This window comes from Cherax quadricarinatus, chromosome 52 (assembly GCF_038502225.1).
Source record: "Cherax quadricarinatus isolate ZL_2023a chromosome 52, ASM3850222v1, whole genome shotgun sequence".
NCBI lineage: Eukaryota > Metazoa > Arthropoda > Malacostraca > Decapoda > Parastacidae > Cherax > Cherax quadricarinatus.
This window is the reverse complement of record NC_091343.1, coordinates 18384027-18406190: the sequence shown is the minus strand read 5'-3', so window position 1 is coordinate 18406190 and position 22164 is coordinate 18384027. Positions and strand designations below refer to the sequence as shown.

Genomic DNA, 22164 nt, shown 5'->3' with positions numbered 1-22164 from the left:
CTTCCACATTGTGATAACATTGCTGTGGAAAGTATTGGTTGCTTGACCCTACAGTATCAACCCGTGGCCGTACCTTCACCCCATCTCACGTTGAAAAACAAGGATCAATCAGGTTGTGGCGTCTGTGACCGCGGTAGCAAGTCGTCTTTTCATCGTTATTTGCTGTAATCGAATAACCATACATTTACAATTAGAAACTTCAATTTACTAGGATATATATAGAAGGTTCTGTAGCAATTATTTTACCCCTTTGATATATTTGAGATTATCCGCGTTGTTCATTCAGTATTGACCAGCTTAGGCTGGCACACGTCACCTCTCTGTAACACGGCTGTTTAAACAGTGGCGTATACAGTACTATTTTATTTGTAAAGGTGACGGTGTGTGATTTACATTATATAAGATGTTGACTACAAAGAAAGGCATTAACATGCCTGGCGTAAGTATTACTCCATCAACTGCCACAATATTTCATAAGTTGTGATGAATGGTTTGAAAAACCGACAAGTTGAAGATTGAGACACTTATGCAGCATATGGGAATCTTTATTCAGGAAACGTTTCGCCACACAGTGGCTTCATCAGTCCAATACAAAGAGGAAGGCGTAAGGAGAGGAGGAGTATGAGGTAATCAGTCCCTCAGCCTGGAGTCGATGTGTTCAGTCCATCAATCATTCTACAAGATTGATGGACTGAACACATCGACTCCAGGCTGAGGGACTGATTACCTCATACTCCTCCTCTCCTTACGCCTTCCTCTTTGTATTGGACTGATGAAGCCACTGTGTGGCGAAACGTTTCCTGAATAAAGATTCCCATATGCTGCATAAGTGTCTCAATCTTCAATATTTCATAAGAAGGGACAGAAAAATTAGTTTCCCATTATTATCCATGATTATATTGAGTGAGCTTAATGTTTATGACGAAACTACCATCTCTGGTGGGTGTGCGATGCTCATTTAGCACACCCAGAATGTACGTCCCTGGATATATTTCTTGGTGAGCCCTAAATCCTTAGGGATCTCACAGCGCCTGGGGAAAGAGATTTGATCTCTGGCTGTATACATATTGTTCAGACTGGGATACAATATGAACTGTGAGCCTCCCCGTCAGCTATTTTTCATGACTGATCTGCCAGCAGTCATCGAACATGGCCAGAACTCAGGGCTTGCTCTTCCACTTCAGTGAAATATTTTAAGACTTGGCCTGGTGATCACGTTGAACGTAGAGGTCGACCGTACAGTTTAACCTCGGTTACATGACCGATGTCTTTTCCTTGCTTATCGGTCCCTCTCCTGAAAAACTGAAACTCAGGGAATACAAGTTGTACATAATAGTACACAATACCGACAAGATGAGGAATTAGACAAATGTGCAACATTTGGGTATCTTTATTTGTAGACGTTTCGCCATCCAGTGCACTATAGTGCTCTTCACAAACTTCAAGGCTAAAGGACTAAATTACCTCATCTTTTGTATAGTTTTCTTCGCATTATGCCCTTGTACTGATAGTCACTGGATAGTATCTTCACCAGGTGCCAGATCAACCAGGTTGTGATGGGTATGTGGGGCATCGGGCCTCCAGCAGCAACAACCTGGTTGATCAGGCAAGCACCAGACGAGCCTGGTCCATGGCTGGGCTCTAAGAGTAGTTAAACTCTCGAAAGTCTTCAAAGGTATATCAAAGGTAAAGGTAAGGTAGCAAAACGTTTACGAATAAAGATATCCAGATGTTTCACATGTCTAATTCCTCATCCTCCATACATGCGGACCCTTGTGCTTGAAGGTCTACATGTCTTCAAGGTGGAACTTGATAAGTTCCTCTCCTGATCAGTTTGAGCTGGTTTCCAACAGCAACAACGTGGTTGACCAAACAAGCGCCTGGGAAACCTGGTCCTAGGACGGGTTGCAGCAGTAGGAAAAAAAAAAAAAACTCGAAACGGATCACGGGTAAATCTGGTCAAATAGTGTAGCAGCAGGTGTGTGAGAGGTGTGGCCAGGAGGTAACCTAGACACCCTTCTCTCTTTAGTCTTTCACCACCTCTGTTTATCCTCTTCCCACGTCTTAGCTTCTTTTACCACTGTTTATCCTCGTTTTCGCATCTTCCACTCCCTCTCACCTCTGTCCTCTTTACCACCTCTCTTATGGTCTCTTTCGCACTCGTATCCTCTTTTCCCACGTATCTTTATTCTGTCTTTACTTTCCTACTACCCTTCCCACTTCTTTCACTGTTCTGTCTACCCACCTCATGCACCTCATCTTGGGAAGGAGATCGTACCTGATTACCTCCCATTCCTGAGAAATTGTACGACCCCTCTTAGCTCTTCCCCATGAATATAATCATCCCCGTCTCCTAATCCTGGGGCACCCATCATCCTCAGGACGCCGGGGGGGGGGGGGGGGGGGCAACCCCCTGAAACCTTCAGCAGGTAGTCAAGGGCGAGGTAGTCCTCCACTTCTCTTCTTCCATCTTTTATTCCTTTCTTGCCTCCACCTCTTCGCTCCCTTATCCCTCACACCTTTCCTCAGCTCCATCCACTCTCTCTCTCTCTCTCTCTCTCTCTCTCTCTCTCTCTCTCTCTCTCTCTCTCTCTCTCTCTCTCTCTCCCCCTCTCCCTCCCTCCCTCCCTCCCTCCCTCCCCCTCTCCCCCCTTTCCCCTCCCGCTCTCTCCTTCCTTCCTCCCTCCCTCCCACGCCATGTTGTGGTGTTTATGGGGTGACATCATCTTTGTGCTAATTCCCATCTAGGCCGTAATGAGGGAGCTGGCTCACTCACGAGTTGTGAAGCTGGGGTGGGAGGGGAAAGACGGGGAGACTGACGGAGGGGGCGGTGAGGGAGAGGGACAGACCAGGAGACTGACAGTAGGGTGGGGGGGGGGTGGAAGGATAGTAGACTGGGCGAAGATTGCAGGGAGTAGAGGTTGAGGGATTGTTGTTGCTGAGGATGGGGGATTCTGCCGAGGGTGGGAAATTCTACCGAGGGTTGGGGGATACTTCAGGGGGTGGATGAATAAAGAGGGGAGAAGGAGAGAGACTTGTGTAGAAAGGGTGGAATGGAAGGGGTTTCTTGATGAATGAGACGAGGAGGTTCAAGATAGTAGCTCTGGGTGTGTAAACATTACGGAGTGAAAGGCTCACCGTGGAGACAGGTGTAGTAAGCCAGCCTCCTTAGAGAACATAGATTCTTTTACCACAATTTAAGACTGGAATAAGTGACCCTGCAACAAAACCACAACATGGTGGTGTGGCATGCCGCCAGCAGTAACAGCTTGGTTGACCAAACAATCAGCAGAAAGGCCTGGCACCAGGCCATGCCGCCAGAATAGGTAAACTCAGGAAATAGGTCATAGGTTACAATCCTCCTCTTGTGGTTGATCCCCATAACTTGTTCCCTGGGGAAGGTATTTTTTAATTCATGTTAAGGTATATTATAATTAATTAATTTGTTAAAATTTGCATTAAATAATTAGAGCTAAATTAGCGTAGAAAGGAAAATGAGCTTAGTCATATAGTATACTGGGAAAAAAAAAGGTGTAGAAGGGGTCAGTCTTGACGGGAGAGGGGGGGGACATTGAGGTGAGGGATTTAATGTATATTATGTCTGACTCATCAAGGGAGTTAATAGAGGGGCGTGGACGTTGAGGTGTACAGGTGGGGGGGGGGTCAGTACAGCAAAATATCGTTCATAAATGAAGATTTGCTCTACATACTTTTCTTTACCATATTTTTTAGTAAATTTTGGCATACAACGTTCCTAGTTAATGAATGGGAGACGCAGTACTTACTGATAACATTGATACTTCATGTGTGAACTGTGACTTTAGTGATTGCTCAAAAACTGTATGTTTAATGTAAAAAAAAAAAATAGATGAAACATATCACTAAAGGATGATCCTGTATCCCTCTTGTGCTACCCGGGGGGCGGCGTTGAGAGCTGTTCAAGGCGACTGTCTCAAGCCTGGGCTCGACTTGGGTTCACTTGTCGGGTCGGTAAGGTTTATCAGAGATCAGGACAAGTGTTTCCTGGAGCTTTTGGTCATCTGACAGAGGCCTTCCACTGGCCTACCTGTCCACCCCTTTAAAAAATATGGTTATGATTATAACCATTTTTTTAATAGTATAGCTACCCTTTATTGTGCACTTGTCATTCAGCAAACAGTGAACACTGTACATTCTTCGTTAGCATTCTGTCTTTCTCCCATCAGAGAACTACTGTAATAAAGGTCGAAGAAACTGCTTGGGGAGACACATTACCTTAATAAATATCTAGAACTGTGCATGTTTGTCTTTTATTTACATGTTGTTGGTATCACCATGCCTCACCAGTCAGAGATGTTATACCACAAGACTGGCAACTGTCTTGACTCAAGAAATCGTAATAACACGACTGCAAACAAATCACGGAAGTGGTGTGGATCGAACCCATGTCAGGCGAGTCCTGAACCTCGCAGGTTAGAGGCCCAGTGGTTAGCACACTGGCCTGTGAGTGCCAGGACTCGCCCGTTCTGTGATTTGATTCGACAGCTATTAGCAGCTACACTGTGGATGTATCCTAGGCGACAATCACTGAATAAGTGATCGTAATTCCCTGATTTACTCACATTTCCATCGTGTTTTCAATACATAAAATAATCACGTCAGATTTACCAAATACAAGCTCTTGTCCGAAGGTGGCTCCAACTTCCCCTTGGCCCTAGATGTATTTTGTGTAATATTATTGTACACAAGCACAAACCAGTTGAGGTTTTTGCACTAACATGATTAGTCTTGTTGGTTTAGACCTGTTATCCACGTTGGACGTGACTCCAACCGTCCTTGTATTGATCATTCCTTGTTAGAACTCGTGATTTATATCATGACCTACTGAACAGTATCTTTGCCTACACTGGAAAGCATCTGAAAATTTACAAAAACCATGATACGCACCAGTACTGTGTTTAGGGCTGGGTAACCGCGAAACTTACTTATTACAAACCTTTATCGAGTATGTATATACGTTATAAAGCCTTGTATAAGTGAAACCTCGTATTTAATAAAAGGTTACTCTTGCTATACGTATTGTTCCCCGGCATTTGTCTGTTTCAGTCCTACAACCTGGGCCGCAACGTGCCATCTTGGGGATAACATTTAAAATTGGTCAGTTACCCAGCAGTGTATCCGTCAGTTAACCGTGATGGCGACACGACATAATCACAGTTACTTAAATCAAACATCACTTTTGTTTAAGCAAATTTAAGAAATATAAATGTTTCATGTTCGCTACACATCGTGATAAATATTATTAAATTCACGAGGAAGAGTTAAACTTGTAGGGATCATACAGTGCCTGGAGAATGTGAGATTAGATCTGATTCAAGGGAAGGGAGGGTACCTCAGCTTCCTTGGCTCAAGAGCCCGTTACCATCATCATTCCTGGAAAGAAATGTTTCTGTTGACTCCGTCTTTCTGCCTCAGCGGAAATACTGTTATCTTATTTTCGCCTTGATGCAGTTTAGAATATTAGATTTTGACTTGTCAAATGGGAAACGACACTGCAGTTTTGAACGTTGTTACGTTCATGTCTGAACTTGATAAAATATACATAGAAATAAATACACGGACTCGTCAGGTCAAACGAGCACTCTTGAGGTGAGGCTCGGGAGAGTTCCTGGACGAAAGGTTTTAATAAAAATTTCGCTGCAACTCTGTCGGCCTACACCGTCATTCATCCAATTTGTTGATTATTACACCCACCAGCAGCACAAGCAGCAATAACCATCGTAGAGGCTTGGAAAGATGCACAGTATGTTTGCGTGGTTGTCCATGTGATTTTCCTCCAATTTGGCGAATTCGTGACTCGTGACACCAGCCACATGAACCCTTGGTAGTAAGGTGCTGCTGAGGCCAGGCATGAGAATGAAGCTTGTAAATAAATACAGCACCTCCTTAGGTTCCTTAAGTATTAGAGAGGGAGAGAAAGTGTAAGCATGAATAAGATAGTGCCACTCTTTTATGGTAAAACTTTCTCCTCGGGTTCACAGAGACAACTGTCACATGTATATTATAGCAACAGTAAGAGCGAGCCAGGACACGGAGTGGATTTGATAATTTTTTTTTTAAATGCCTTCAGCCACACTTGGAGATGCAAGCTGCACTTATAACTATTACTGTAGTGCCTTGGTGCCATCCCCTGGTAATGGCATTCAAAACTTTATCTAGTATGATTTTTAAAGCCGTAGTCTAAACCAGTATCTCCCGACCAACAACATCTTGGATTTTTTGTGGAGAAGGGTGGGTGATGGGGACGGTGGGGGATTGGAGGGGGGTTGTCGATGAGTGAGGAAAGGGTAGTGGATGGGAGGGGGATGAGGAGGAGGAGGGGAGGGAAGCGTAACAGGTTTTTCAGGCAGAGGTGTCACTGAAGCATCAGATTATGACTCATTCTTTCCTTGGTTTTTATTCATCGCACCCATCATTGTCTCCCCATCTCTCTTCCTAGCAACTTGATCTCTTTCCCCACCCACCTTTCCTCTCCCCACTTCCTATTCTCCAGTCCTCTCCCTTTTTGCCACTTCCCTTTCTTGCTCTCTGCACCGGCTCCTCCTGAGTCTTGGGCAAGTGATACCTTACCTGTCCTGCGTGAAATACTTGTTATATAGTGATGGTGCCGCCCGCTGAAGCCTCAAGGTCATCCCCTCTACACTGCCTACCAAGTTCTTATTTATGACACGCACGCACCTTCAGCTACCTGAAGTTGTTGGGTTTTATAGGGCAACTGACATCTTATGCCGTCCTTCATGTGAAATATCCAAAGGTTCTGGAGGGGACTAGCAGAACACTGAACAGCTGGACTGCGAGGAGACATTGAACTAACTCAGTTGGGCAACTTTAAAAGTGTGTCCAAGAGGTCACATGGTCATGTACCCATTAAACCATACCCCCGGCTGGGATTGAACCCGCGGTCATAGTCTCAAAACTCCAGCCCGTCGCGTTAGCCACTAGACCAGCGGGTTCAATCCCGGCCGGGGGTATGGTTTGTTTGCAATCGTGTCATTACGATTTCTTGAGTCATGTACCCATTCTTATTTTAAAACGTCGGTTTCTGACGTTTTGCTCAATGTCAGTTATTAAACTTAATTATTTTTTCCATGTGGTATTTTATTTCTGTTAAGTTATTCAGTGAATTTAGGTTAAGTTACATAAAACTGTAAAAAAAAAAAGTATGATTTATCACAAATAACTAAATTAAAAAAGTTATTTGTCTGGCAACGAGGCGACTGGGAAACAATAAGAAACGCTAATATTTTAATGTTTACCTGTGTCGGTGCTCCTCTGTCCACCCATCATGTACCTTTTCTAAATATTGGTGCTCCTCTATCCACAGATCTAGTAAAGCACTTAAATTACTGGGAATGCCTCAGTCCTAAATACTCCATAGAGCGGAGGAGAAAATAGCGTGCGTGTGTGTGTGTGTGTGTGTGTGTGTGTGTGTGTGTGTGTGTGTGTGTGTTTGTTTGTTTGTTTGTGTGTGTATGTGTGTGTGTGTATTAATGATTGAGAGAAAACATTTCTTAAATATAGTTAAGAAACTATTGTATTTATGGATTTAAGAGAGATACAATAAGGTGGATGATGGAAATATATGGATGTTTAGTACGTTATTAAAACAGTTGATGCTCAGGTAAGGGTATGTAGTAAAGAAACAATATTTTCTAGTGGAAGTAAGCCTTTGACAGGGATGCGTGATGAACCTCGGTTGTGCAACATATAAATAAGAGTGAATAAGAGTAAATGTTAGGTAGGTGGAGAGATGGAGGGAGAGTGTCAAGATGGTGGGATGCGATAGGTTTTGTCATCACACATGCATGATCCCTTCCACCACCCTTCCTTGTTCCTCCCTCTGCTGCCTTCCTCCTCCATTCAACCCTGCCGTTCTTTCCCAAACATTGTCCTCCCCAACATTCTCGTCTTGCTCTTCACCATTCGGCTCCTCACAAAATTTGGTAGACAGACAATGTCTCTTTAGCGTAAAAGGTAGAGCTCAGTTCCGAAATTTTATAGTGACATCATAGACCAATGAAGGACCAGCATGCCTTGGAGAGCCACTCCTTATCCTCCAATGACAACGCAGAAAAAATCTTGAAGCTTGTCGTACACTTCCAGTTAATAAGAAACGATCTGTGTGTGTGTTTATTTTTATATTTATTTATTTTTCTCAAGCCGGCCGCCTTCCACAGAGGCAGGACGACCCGAAAAAGAAGGAACACTTTCACCATCACTCACTCTGTCACTGGAGTAGAAGAGCCAGGATTTCAGTCTGGGTGAGGCTTAGAAATCGTAAGTTGCTGAAAAAAAATTAAAAATCGTCTTCAAATACATATGATTTTTAGTGTTTATATGAGATTTCTTAAACTGTCATGCTTTTGTGGTCACTGGTCAATGTAATCGTGACGAATAGCCATTAATTGAAAAAAAAGCGTTTTGGGGGCTATAACCCCCTTTAGCCCCCACAGTGTCCGCCACTACAGGTACAATATGTCGGATAATGTTGAATTGTTAAATTTATTGAACACCGAGTGAAGAAACAAGACGCGGTTTATGACAAACTTTTCGCTTTTCTTCTCTCTAAACTTCTCTGTCGTGTCTCCTTAATTCTCCCTACCTTAGTCTCTCAATCTCTCTCTCTCTGTTTGTCTGTTTCTCTGTTTGTCTCTCTCTCTGTTTTTTTTTTACACAGTTTGACAAGGTTAAGGATCCCTAGCTTTATTGACAAGCTATTTACAGGTTAAGGATTTCTAACTTTATTGGCAAGCTAAGAGCTGTTACCTACATCAGCTCATTTGAAAACATTTTTATTGTTATGAGACATACAAGTATGGAACAGGATGAAGTTGGAGCCATCTGTGGGCCAGCATTTTCATTTGATCAACTGACTTTATCTCGTTGACATCATTATACTGTATGAATGTGTTCCATACTCGAGTCATCCTGGGTATATATGATCTCAGATGGAGTGATGTTCTGGAGAAGGGTACAGCCAGAGTGAAGTTGCTGCTTTCTGCCCGTCTTGTGGCATAAAAGCTTGTTTCTCGCTGTCCTCGAAGTGGATTCAAGTGTGGTACTTTGACAATATTGGCCTTGTATATAACAGTAAGGCCACCCACATCCCTCCTGTGTTGAAGGCTCTGCTGAAATGACAGATCTATCCAGGATGGGTCCAGGCGAGAGATGAGACGTCTTGCTCTGTTCTCTACTTTGTCAAGTAGTCGCAGATGAGAGGGGGGGGGGCAGGCAAACCAAGAAAGTGGAGCATACTCAAGGTCGGTCTCTCTCTCTCTCTCTCTCTCTCTCTCTCTCTCTCTCTCTCTCGCTCTCTCGCTCTCTCGCTCTCTCGCTCTCTCGCTCGCTCGCCATCTCTACTCCCGTCTCTCCTCCCTCCTACCCTCATTCTCTGTTAATTTGCTCGTGAATGATTTTTTCCCCTTCACCAGATTAGAATGATTCCTAATAACGGGAAGTATCGGGAAAGTTTGAAAAATGTACCAGCCCAAGACTGGTTATTACAGATTGAAGCAGAGACTCAAAGCAGGATAAGAGAAGGCCGCCTTGGCAGGGTCGTTTAGAAACCATGGCATGGTCATGGCAGGGTGGTTGAGAAATTTGTCATGGTCGTCATGGCAGGGTATAAGAAGACCGCCTTGGCAGGGTCGTCACAGTAGGTTAGTTATTGAGAAGGCCGTCTTGGCAGGGTCGTCACATCATAATAGTGATTTTTTTCAGACTGGCGGAAGGGGGGGGGGGATATACCTAGCGTCGTACGTTGGTACCTCGTCTTCCACCTCTTCGTCAGTCTTCTGTTTTTGTCGTTGTCTACTATTGATAAAGCCACTGGTTGGCGAAACGTCTACAAATTAAAGACGCCCATATATTGTATGTGTGTCAAATTCTTCAGTTTCTCGGTATTGTATATCATTGATACACGACCTCTAACGCCTGTTCTCTGCTATCTAGCAGATTTAGATTTTGCCGCCGAAGCAGCTAGTTTATTTTGTACCCCATATCCACAAAAGGCCTAGGAGCTAGGTCCCACAAGGGTTAACAGGAGTACATCTGCATATAGATATACAACTGATCTGTTGCAAGTAAATTTAGGAAATTTGCTGAATATGTCTGGTATCTTTTCATTAACAAGATCTTGACACATCACATAGGTTATTATACTGTCTATCTCTATATTCCTCAATAAGTGGACAATTAAGTAAATAGTGATCAAGATATTGACCAGAGGGCTGGTCACATACTTTGCATTTGGTTTCATCATCATGTGTATTTCTGCCAAACTGCCAGAAGTACTTGAAACCAAGCCTAAGCCTGGCTACTGCATGAGTTGGTTTAGAAAGACACGTAAGCAAACACTATAACATATTTATTAGATAACGTTTCGGTCCTGGGACCTTGATCACATGTTAGAAGTGATCAAGGTCCCAGGACCGAAACGTTTTCTAATAAATATGTTATAGTGTTTGCTTACGTGTCTTTCTAAACCAACTTGTCGGTATTTATTACCAAGGTTTATACCACTGCATGAGTTATTCAGTCTGTTAACATTGAAAGTTGTTCCATAAACGTACTTATCTACATTCATGTTATAGTGGGTTATAGATCTACTCAGGTTTCTAACTGCATTCATATAACATTGTTTTATTATTTACTTCTCTCCTAATATTATTCCTAATGCTAAACACAGATACACTGGCAATAAATAGATAACTAAGAGTTTATAGACTGTTGTGGATCACATCCTGGGGGTGAACCTAAAGATGGATTTGAATGGGAATGAACCACACCGCTTGACTTTTTTTTTTTTGGGGGGGGGGGGGGGTGTCCCTTTTTCTGGGTTACTAGTCTGAATAAAATCTTGTCACTGAAGTTAATGGAGGTCTGTAACAGTTGTACTGTTGGATCACTGGGTACAGTGGTGTTGTTGGATCACTGGGTATAGTGGGACTGTTGGATCACAGGGTACAGTGGTGCTGTTGGATTACAGGGTACAGTGGTGCTGTTGGATCACAGGGTACAGTGGTGCTGTTGGATCACTGGGTACAGTAGTGCTTTTGGATCACTGGGTACAGTGGTGCTGTTGGATCAACATTTATTGGAATTGGAAACCATAAATTTGTGGGTTTTCATAATAAATTTGAGAGGGTTTAGGGTTGGCTATCACAAGCCTAAACTGTGCTACTCGCTGTTAAATTAACCACTGAGGGTATACAGAAAAGAATTGACTAGGTTGTGTTGTCGATGCTGTGCAGCCACATGATCAAACCAAATGCAAAGTATGTGGCCAGCCCTGTGTTCACTATCTTCATCACTATGTGCTTAATTGTACACTTCTTGAGGAATATATAGATACAGTATAAAAACCTATGCTATATGTCAAGATATCTTATTGATGAAAATAAGATACCGGACAGTAGATAAGCCAACTTTAGATATAAATGCAGATATTCTCCTGTTAATCCTTTTAGATTCCTAGGTTTTTTTGTGTATCCTTGGATGGTTGTTGCTTACCAAGCATTCCATGTTAATATTGCAGAGAATAAGAGTGCTAATGAATTAAAATGAACACCAACGCACAAAACAGAGACCACTGAGTTGAAGAAAGAAACGCAACTGTACACCTAGACTGCAGTATTGCTGTACACTAACATCCCATAATGACAGATGACGTGACAGATCTGTAACTTTCACTCCCGTATAAGTTCAGTCAAATATTTAAGTTATTGGAAACGCCTTGAGTTCTTGAAAGTGCACTTCCTGGAACGCAGGCGTGGAAGTTGCATCGTAATTTATTCCTGGAAAATACTAAAGACACTTGGGACATATTTTGACGGAGTAATAGACTTTTTTTTTCCCACAAGGAAATTTTTGCAATGATGCTTTTTCGGGGGGCGGGGGCGTTGCAGATGTCGTTTATTGGTTCTGGAAATACCTCTGAATATAATATTTCCTTGTATTCCATGCGGTGATATTGGAAATTTTAGGATATTTTTTCTTATCATGCCTACAACTTTAAATTACACAGGTGTACATCAGATTGTGAAGTTGGCCGAGGGAAACCACAGGGAGGGCGGCCAGAGATAACGTAATTGGAATTGAACATACCCATTATTTCCCCTGAAGTTGTGCGGCGTTATGATCATAATTGGACACTGATTTAAGTCAACAGCCAGGTGCTCCTTAAAACTCCTCTACTCCATTGACCTTCGTTAAAATTGTACATGTCTTGCTTCACCTGTGATGCCTCTGGGAATTCTCGCAACCACTTCACTATTTCCTCCACCTTCCCCCTTCTTCCATGCCCCTTCCGTTCTCCTATGCTCCTCCCATAGCCTTTTTCCTCCCACACTCCCACATCACTACTTTTCTCATACTTAATATGATGGTAATGATTAAGTCATCTAGGCAAGTTACCCACAATTTTGTACAAAATTTATTCCCACACATGAGTTTTTTGCACATTGGCACAACTTCGTTCGTTACATTTATAAAAATGGTATACGATGTTTACAAGTAGATGAGTAAGAAACGTGCAATAGTTGGGTATCTTTATTGTTGCAACGTTTCGCCTACACGGTAGGCTGAAAAGCCTATCGTGTAGGCGAAACGTTTCAACAATAGGTACCCAACTGTTGCACGTGTCTTTACTCATGTACTTGTTGGTGTTGTATACCATTTTCAAATTACACACCAGTATCTTGGTACAGAGGACATCTTCCACAACTTTATTGCTTAACCACTGGTTATAAAGGAGTGGAGTTGGATCCGAGAGGAACCTGCTTAAAATGGGCCAGTATGTTGCAGTACTCGTTTCTTACCTTGCTTCTACTAGTGGACTCCGCCGCATCCTGCGACATCTTCGAGACTTTCCACGCTTCACATTTGGCAGTATATAAGGTCCATTCTAATGCTTCAGCTGCACTTTGTTACAGACTATGGAGCTGAGCTCTTCTCCAGACTGAAGGGTTGACCACATGTACTATTAATGCGACATTTTGTTGTGGCATTAGTTGCACATGTACCCTCTTTCTTAACATTGTTCGGTAATTCTACCAATCATATTTTTTTTTTTACCTCGTCACTACTTGAGTGTTCAGTGGTCAGTCGTTCAGTGTTCAGTGGTCAGTCGTCACGTGAGGTCACAGACCCTGAGCTGCTTGGGGATTAGCGTGGACGGTTACAAAGCATGGCTTGCTTCTACAGTGTTTTAAAAGCTGAGGTTGGAGAGTTGAAGGAGGAGGTCTTGCTTCTCCAGGAGGAGATTAGGAGGCTGAAGGTCCACCTCAATGGGCCTGGGAGAGAGTGTGAGGTGGTTGGAGATGTGGGGAATGAGGCTTCTAGCAGTGAGGTGCAGTCTGTCTCTCACTGTGAGGAGGCTGTTGGTGGGGTGGTAGCAACGGCTACCAGCAGTGAGGTGCAGCCCAGCACCTGCTACAAGTGGCGAGTTGTTCACAGTAATGGGAGGCGCATCAGAGTAAGGAAAGTTAAGAGTGCAGATCTGAAGGTAGGAAATCGCTTCTCTGTTCTCCAGGATGAATGTACTTCAGTGGCCAGTGAAGGTAAGGGTACTACTGCCCCTGCTAATGAAGGTAAGCGCATTCTTGTGGTTGGTGACTCTCAGGTAAGATATGTTGATCGTGCTTTTTGTAATAGGAATAAGAAGATGAGAGATAGAGTGTGCTTCCCTGGAGCTGGTGTTGGGGACATTGTCAACAGACTGGATAATATCATGTCAGGTAATGGGAACAAGCCCATTATCTGTCTCAGTGCTGGTGGAAATGATATTGGGAAGGGTAGGAGAGAAGAGCTGCTAGATAAGTACAGGTCAGCTATAGATTTCATTAAGTCTAAGGGAGGGATCCCAATCATATGTAGCATCTTGCCTAGAAGGGGAGTAGGAAATGAATGGTTGTCTAGGGCAATTGGTGTAAATTGCTGGCTAGACAGATACTGCAAGGAACTTGCAATCCCATTCATTGACAACTGGAACAACTTTTATGGCAAACATGATATGTATGCAAGGGATGGGGTTCATCTCTCTGGGGCAGGGGTGGTAGCACTTGCAGACTCGATTGAGAAGGCCATTGGTGAAATGCCTATGATTTTAAACTGATGGAAGATAGAGGTATGGGTGTGTGTGGGAAACAAGCAGGTTGCAACACTAGGGTTGGAAACAGTAAATGTATAAAAGGCATTCAGCATGAAGTTATAAATAAAGACAATAGAACAGGTCAGCAAACAAAGGGGGACAGCAGAGGGCAGCAAGGGACTAGCTCCCTTAAGGTTTACTATACTAATAGCAGGAGTGTTAGAAATAAGATAGATGAGCTAAGATTAATTGCAAGTGCAGGAAACATAGATATTATTGCTATAACAGAGACCTGGCTCAATCTGAAAGATAGAGAGATGCCCTCTGAATGTCACATACAAGGCTATAAATTATTCCACACTGACAGGGTCAACAGGAAAGGTGGTGGAGTAGCGATGTATGTCAGAGACAATTTAAATTGTTGTGTTAGACAAGATATTAAATTAGAAGCGTCAGCCACTGAATCTGTTTGGTTACAGCTTCTCGAGGGCCGAGAAAAACTAATTTTGGGTGTGATTTACAGGGCCCCAAATCTTGATAGGGAGTGCAGTAAACTTCTATGGGACGAAATTCGTAAGGCATCTACATACGAAAATGTTGTGCTAATGGGAGATTTCAACTATAGACAGATTGACTGGAGCAATTTGACAGGAAATTTAGAGTCGGGTGACTTTCTTGATACGATCCAGGATTGTTTTTTAAAACAGTTTGTGACAGAGCCAACTAGGGGAAATAACCTCCTTGACTTGGTTCTTGCCAGTAGGGAAACACTAATTAATAATCTTGAGGTTAATGATGAGCTTGGGGAGAGTGATCACAAATCACTCAGTTTTAACATATCATGGAATTCCCCTAATAATGGCAATCAAGTCTCCGTCCCTGACTTTCGCTTGGCTGATTTCATAGGACTGAAAAATTACTTAGGTGGGCTGAACTGGAATGACCTGACTAGGGGTCAGGTAGGTGGTGATGGTTGCCGATATGATGCTTTCCAGGGCATAGTTCTAGCTGCTCAGTCAAATTATGTTCCAAATAGGGAAATCAGATCAAACAAAAATGATCCTAAATGGATGAATAATAGATTAAAATATCTGATTGGTCAAAAGAGAGGCATATATAGGCAAATCAAAAGAGGAGAGGGGCAATTAAGAAATCGATATATTCAGTTAAAGAGAGAAATAAAAAAGGGAATTAGAAAAGCAAATAGAGATTATGAGGTTAAAGTTGCAAGAGAATCGAAGACTAACCCAAAAGGATTCTTTCAGGTATACAGAAGTAAGATCAGGGACAAGATAGGCCCACTCAAAAGTTCCTCGGGTCAGCTCACTGACAGTGATAAGGAAATGTGTAGAATTTTTAACACATACTTCCTCTCAGTTTTTACACAGGAGGATACCAGCGATATTCCAGTAATGATAAATTATGTAGAACAGGACGATAATAAACTGTGCACTATTAGGGTCACAAGTGACATGGTCCTTAGGCAAATAGATAAATTAAAACCTAACAAATCCCCAGGCCCTGATGAACTGTATGCAAGGGTTCTAAAGGAATGTAAAGAGGAGCTTAGCACACCTTTGGCTAATCTTTTCAACATATCACTACAAACTGGCATGGTGCCAGATAAGTGGAAAATGGCAAATGTGATACCTATTTTCAAAACAGGTGACAGGTCCTTAGCTTCGAACTATAGACCAATAAGCCTAACCTCCATAGTGGGAAAATTTATGGAATCAATAATTGCCGAGGCAGTTCGTAGCCACCTTGAAAAGCATAAATTAATCAACGAATCTCAGCATGGTTTTACAAAGGGGCGTTCCTGCCTTACGAATTTATTAACTTTTTTCACTAAGGTATTTGAGGAGGTAGATCATGGTAATGAATATGATATTGTGTATATGGACTTCAGTAAGGCTTTTGACAGGGTCCCACATCAGAGACTATTGAGGAAAATTAAAGCACATGGAATAGGAGGAGAAATTTTTTCCTGGATAGAGGCATGGTTGACAAATAGGCAGCAGAGAGTTTGCATAAATGGGGAGAAATCAGAGTGGGGAAGCGTCACGAGCGGTGTTCCACAGGGGTCAGTGTTGGGCCCCCTGCTGTTCACAATCTACATAAACGACATAGATGAGGGCATAAAGAGCGACATCGGCAAGTTTGCCGATGACACCAAAATAGGCCGTCGAATTCATTCTGACGAGGACATTCGAGCACTCCAGGAAGATTTGAATAGACTGATGCAGTGGTCGGAGAAGTGGCAGATGCAGTTTAATATAGACAAATGCAAAGTTCTAAATGTTGGACAGGACAATAACCATGCCACATATAAACTAAATAATGTAGATCTTAATATTACGGATTGCGAAAAAGATTTAGGAGTTCTGGTTAGCAGTAATCTGAAACCAAGACAACAGTGCATAAGTGTTCGCAATAAAGCTAATAGAATCCTTGGCTTCATATCAAGAAGCATAAATAATAGGAGTCCTCAGGTTGTTCTTCAACTCTATACATCCTTGGTTAGGCCTCATTTAGATTATGCTGCACAGTTTTGGTCACCGTATTACAGAATGGATATAAATTCTCTGGAAAATGTACAAAGGAGGATGACAAAGATGATCCCATGTATCAGAAACCTTCCCTATGAGGATAGACTAAGGGCCCTGAAACTGCACTCTCTAGAAAGACGTAGAATTAGGGGGGATATGATTGAGGTTTATAAGTGGAAGACAGGAATAAATAAAGGGGATGTAAATAGTGTGCTGAAAATATCTAGCCTAGACAGGACTCGCAGCAATGGTTTTAAGTTGGAAAAATTCAGATTCAGGAGGGATATAGGAAAGTACTGGTTTGGTAATAGAGTTGTGGATGAGTGGAACAAACTCCCAAGTACAGTTATAGAGGCCAGAACGTTGTGTAGCTTTAAAAATAGGTTGGATAAATACATGAGTAGATGTGGGTGGGTGTGAGTTGGACCTGATAGCTTGTGCTAACAGGTCGGTTGCCGTGTTCCTCCCTTAAGTCAATGTGACCTGACCTGACTAGGTTGGGTGCATTGGCTTAAGCCGGTAGGGACTTGGACCTGCCTCGCATGGGCCAGTAGGCCTTCTGCAGTGTTCCTTCGTTCTTATGTTCTTCTTATGTTCTTACTTCTGTCTCCATATTTATCTTGTGCTCTCATAACTTAAATATTGCGGTGTGTTCACAACGCCTCTCAAGACTGGTGAGATAGCACGACTACAGAGATTATATATTCTTCGCATGGTCAGTAAAATGTCTAAACTGTTGGCAACGCCTCGACACATTTCTTGTGTTCTTTCTGGAGCCGAGAAGAGAGAAATATCGTATAATATGTATTGAGGGTACTTGAGGACACACTGATGATATACTGGAGTAACAGTGCACAGTAAGTCCAGCGAAGAACGGGGGATGAGGGTGGAGCCATGAGTACAATTCGAGAGCACTGTCAACATGCCTGGTCCGTCCTGCTGTTCTCTCTGATGCCATCGGGAAGTCCTATGTAACGTTCATTGTCTTGTGGCCCAATGTGACGCTATCTTGCGGCCCTCTGTGATGCCATCTTGAGGCCCTGGTGATGCCATTTTGAGGGTAATTGTGATGTCTTCTTACAGCCCTCTATGACAGACATGTTTGTATAATTACTGACAATATGTGAAGTAAAATGACACAAGTGCAACTAATGTGACATTTTATTGTGGCAACGTTTCGCTCTCCTGGAGAGCGAAACGTTGCCACAATAAAATATCACATTAGCTGCACTTGTGTCCTTTTACTTTGCAGCCCTCAGTGACGCCATTTTGTGGTCCTGTGTAACGCCATCTTCCCGCCCTGTGTGACACCATCGCGTGGGTCTCTTACGTAAATACCGAGAGCCAGTTAGTGCCTTCTGAAGTTTCGGGACATAAATAATATACGATGTATTGATCTATGCTCAGACTCTAGTAGAACGGTCTACCCTTCACTCCCTGCTTCGTCACATAGCTAATTCCTGGAGCGTCGCATAGCTGATTCCTGGAACGTCGCATAGCTAATTCCTGAACGGCACATAGCTAATTCCTGGAACGTCGTATAGCTGAATCCTGGAACGTCGTATAGCTGAATCCTGGAACGTCGCATAGCTGAATCCTGGAACGTCGCATAGCCGAATCCTGGAACGTCGTATAGCTGAATCCTGGAACGTCGCATAGCTGAATCCTGGAACGTCGCATAGCTGAATCCTGGAACGTCGCATAGCTGAATCCTGGAACGTCGCATAGCTGAATCCTGGAACGTCGCATAGCTGAATCCTGGAACGTCACATGGCTGATTCCTGGAATATACATAGCTAATTCCTGGAGCCAACCATTGCTGGGACAACGCATCACTCGCTGCTATGACCTATTGCCACGCTGCGTTGACTCATCACCGCCATTGTGTGCATGTGTGTACTCAATTGTGGTTGCAGGGGTCGAGACTCAGCTCCTGGCCCCGCCTCTTCACTGGTCGCTACTAGGTCCTCTTTCTCCATGCTCCATGAGCTTTATCATACATCTTAAAACTATTTATGGTTCCTGCCTCCACGACATCACTTGCCAGACTATTCCAATTCCTAACAACTCTGTGGCTGAAGAAATACTTCATAACATCCCTTTGACTCATCTGAGTCTTAAACTTCTAATTGTGGCCCCTTGTTTCTGTGTCCCATCTCTGGAACATCCTCTGTCCACCTTACATATTCCTCGCAATATTTTGTATGTCGTTATCACGTCTCCCCTAACCCTCCTGTCCTCCATTGTCCTCAGGCCGATTTATCTTAACCTTTCTTCGTAGGACATTCCCCTTAGCTCTGGAACTAGCCTTGTTGCAAACCTTCGTACTTTCTCTAATTTTTTGACGTGCTTGATCAGGTGTGGGTCCCAAACTGGGGCTGCATACTCCAGTATGGGCCTGACGTACACGGTATACAGTGTCTTGAACAATTCCTCGCTGAGGTATCGGAATGCTGTTCTCAGGTTTGCTAGGCGCCCATATGCTGCAGCAGTTATCTGGTTGGTGTGCGCTTTAGGAGATGTGCTCGGTATTATACTCACCCCAAGATCTTTCTCCTCGAGTCTTTGGCCACCTAGCCTATACTCTGTCTGCTGTCTTCTTTGCCCTTCCCCGATCTTCATGACTTTGCATTTGGCGGGGTTAAATTCGAGGAGCCAGTTGCTGGACCACGCGTCCAGCCTGTCCAGGTCTCTTTGTAGTCCTGTCTGATCCTCATCTAATTTAATTCTCCTCATTAACTTCACATCATCTGCGAACAGGGACACTTCTGAGTCTATCCCTTCCATCATGTGTGTGTGTGTGTGTGTGTGTATGTATGTATGTATGTATGTATGTGTCAGGAAACATTTGTCCTGTTTCCTGAGGAATCTTACCTAACCAAACCATTGGGTGAGTAACGTTCACATATACACACAGGCCTTAGTAAGTTACGTGTGGCCCTGGCTCTGTTTAATCCGTTCATTTTTCTGTAGGTTTTTGAACTCCGGAGCTAGTGAATTTGTGCGCACGTTTGTTATGCATTTTTCAAAATGTTTGAGGTAAAAGTTTTAGACAGTTAAATCATGCCTGTAATTCTAGGAATTTTCTTTATTATTCTGGTTGTGTTCGTAATGACTGCTAAAAAAAAAAAAGTTCTCTTAAGAATACTTTTCCGGGAATATATGTTTTGGTTTTGTTGAATTTACTAAACCATTTTTTATTGTAAGCATGTTTGAGTAACCAAAATGCTAATAATAGCATACCATTTTTTTTTTCATATTGACCTTCGTAAATGATCACTTGTAGTGGCTTCAGTTTTCACAAGTAGATCATGGTATTTTTATATATCTTTTATAATACTAATTCAGTGGGCAGCTACTCAATTTTTAATAATAGTTACATTGTGAGCGCAAAACCTAGCCTTGTTTCCTCAGTTATACCCAACACACGAGGTACTAACCTCTATCTACCTCAGCTAGGTGAAGCGTCAAACATCTCAGTACATGCAGTATCTATGGGAGCCTAAGGGTTACGTGGCATAGGATCGTGGCAGGCTGTTTTTTTTTTTTTTTTAAATACTTATGCTGTTCGCTTGGTGGACTTTTTTTGCAATAAAGAGGTTGGTTGGTTAATTAGGCTTAAAACAGCTATAGACACATGCGGGTTATTGAGGTTGCATTAACGTATTTACCACCAATCTACTGATAATACTTTGATTCCCTGTATGAGCGTATTGGGATTAAAGTATAATGAGATAACGTATCCCTCCACCTGTATGTGCACTGTTGCTCTCGGTACAAGCACAACTTCACTGATATATTCATCAGAATATATATTAGTTGCAACATTTCTGTGCCGTGTGTGTGTGTGTGTGTGTATATATATATACTCACCTAATTGTGGTTGCAGGGGTTGAGACTCAGCTCCTGGCCCCGCCTCTTCACTGAGGGCTACTAGGTCCTCTCTCCCTGCTCCACGAACTTTATCATACCTCATCTTAAAGCTATGTATGGTTCCTGCCTCCACTACCTCACTTGCTAGGCTATTCCACTTCCTGACTACTCTGAAGAAATACTTCCTAACATCCCTGTGACTCGTTTGAGTCTTCAGCTTCCAATTATGACCCCTTGTTTCTGTGTCCCATCTCTGGAGCATCCGTGTGTGCGTGTGTACTCATCTATATGTGGCTGCAGGGGTCGAGTCATAGCTCCTGGCCCCGCCTCTTCACTGGTCGATACTAATTCACTTTCCCTACTCCATGATCTTTGTCATACCTCTTCTTAAAGCTATTTAAGGAACTTGCTTCCACTACTTCACTCTTCAGATTATTCCAATTCCTGACAACTCTAAGACTAAAGAAATGCTTCCTAACATCCCTACGACTCGTCTGGGTTTTCAGCTTCCAGTTGTGTCCCCTTGTTTCTGTATCCCATCTCTGAAACATTCGATCCTTGTGTGTGTGTGTGTGTGTGTGTGTGTGTGTGTGTGTGTGTGTGTGTGTGTGTGTGTGTGTGTGTGTGTGTGTGTGTGTGTGTGTGTGTGTGTGTTACCATTTTGTCCTAGGCACATGTCGATTAGACACTAGGCCTGGTGTGTGTGTGTGTGTGTGTGTGTGTGTGTGTGTGTGTGTGTGTGTGTGTGTGTGTGTGTGTGTGTGTGTGTGTGTGTGTGTGTGTGGAGAGAGACGAAGGTCATTTGTGGGATATTGCTATGTAAGGGTCAGCATGTAATTTATTTTTAATAATTTATTATTACATATGACGGATTATTATACTCTTAGGTTAATTTTTGTTTTCATTATGTTTACTTTTTATTTTAATTGATTTTAAACGTTTTAATTATTTTTTAAATATTTTTTAATTGTTTTTGTTTTTTATTAATTATTTTTCGAGTATTAATTATTTGTTCTTGATTATTATTAATTATTTGTTTTCGTTTCCAGAGAGCCTCGCAGAGTGAGCCTAGCCAAAGGAGTGACAGGTTTAGGTTTTAACATCGTTGGTGGTGAGGATGGTGAAGGAATTTTCATCTCGTTCATATTGGCTGGTGGACCAGCTGATCTCTCCGGTGAACTAAGGCGGGGTGACCAGATCCTTAATGTTAATGGCACTGATCTACGCTCTGCTACACATGAACAGGCTGCTCAAACTCTAAAGGTACGTCTTATTAATGTTTTCAAAACTGAATCACCTCTTGGCCTGCTGGCTAGGAAGTTTATTTAGGTACGGGTACACATATATACATAGTAACGTGTGCAAATTACCTAGGATAACCCTCCAGAAAATTAGTGATTTATTTCCATTGGGGTCTCAGTTGTCAGCAGAAACAGCTTGGTTGGCCACAAGATTCTCCAAATCATGCATTGTTACTTGCATACAGGGTGTGATTGATTTATACCTGGAGAGGGTTTTGGGGGGGGGGGGTCAACACCCCCGTGGCCCGGTCTGTGACCAGGCCTCGTGGTGGATCAACGCATGATCAACCAGACTGTTAATGTTGGTCATACG

At 42.8% G+C, this 22164-nt stretch overlaps 1 protein-coding gene across 15 annotated transcripts in view; it reads left to right on the top strand.

Annotated features, from left to right (window-relative positions):
* dlg1 (discs large 1) overlaps positions 1–22164 on the top strand; it is a 1301051-nt gene that overhangs the window by 1101725 nt on the left and 177162 nt on the right. For all 15 annotated transcript variants that reach the window (XM_070096106.1, XM_070096113.1, XM_070096114.1 and 12 more), the window contains one exon: positions 21600–21813. In XM_070096106.1, the coding sequence (XP_069952207.1) occupies positions 21600–21813 (214 nt within the window). The remainder of the gene's footprint in view (positions 1–21599; positions 21814–22164) is intronic.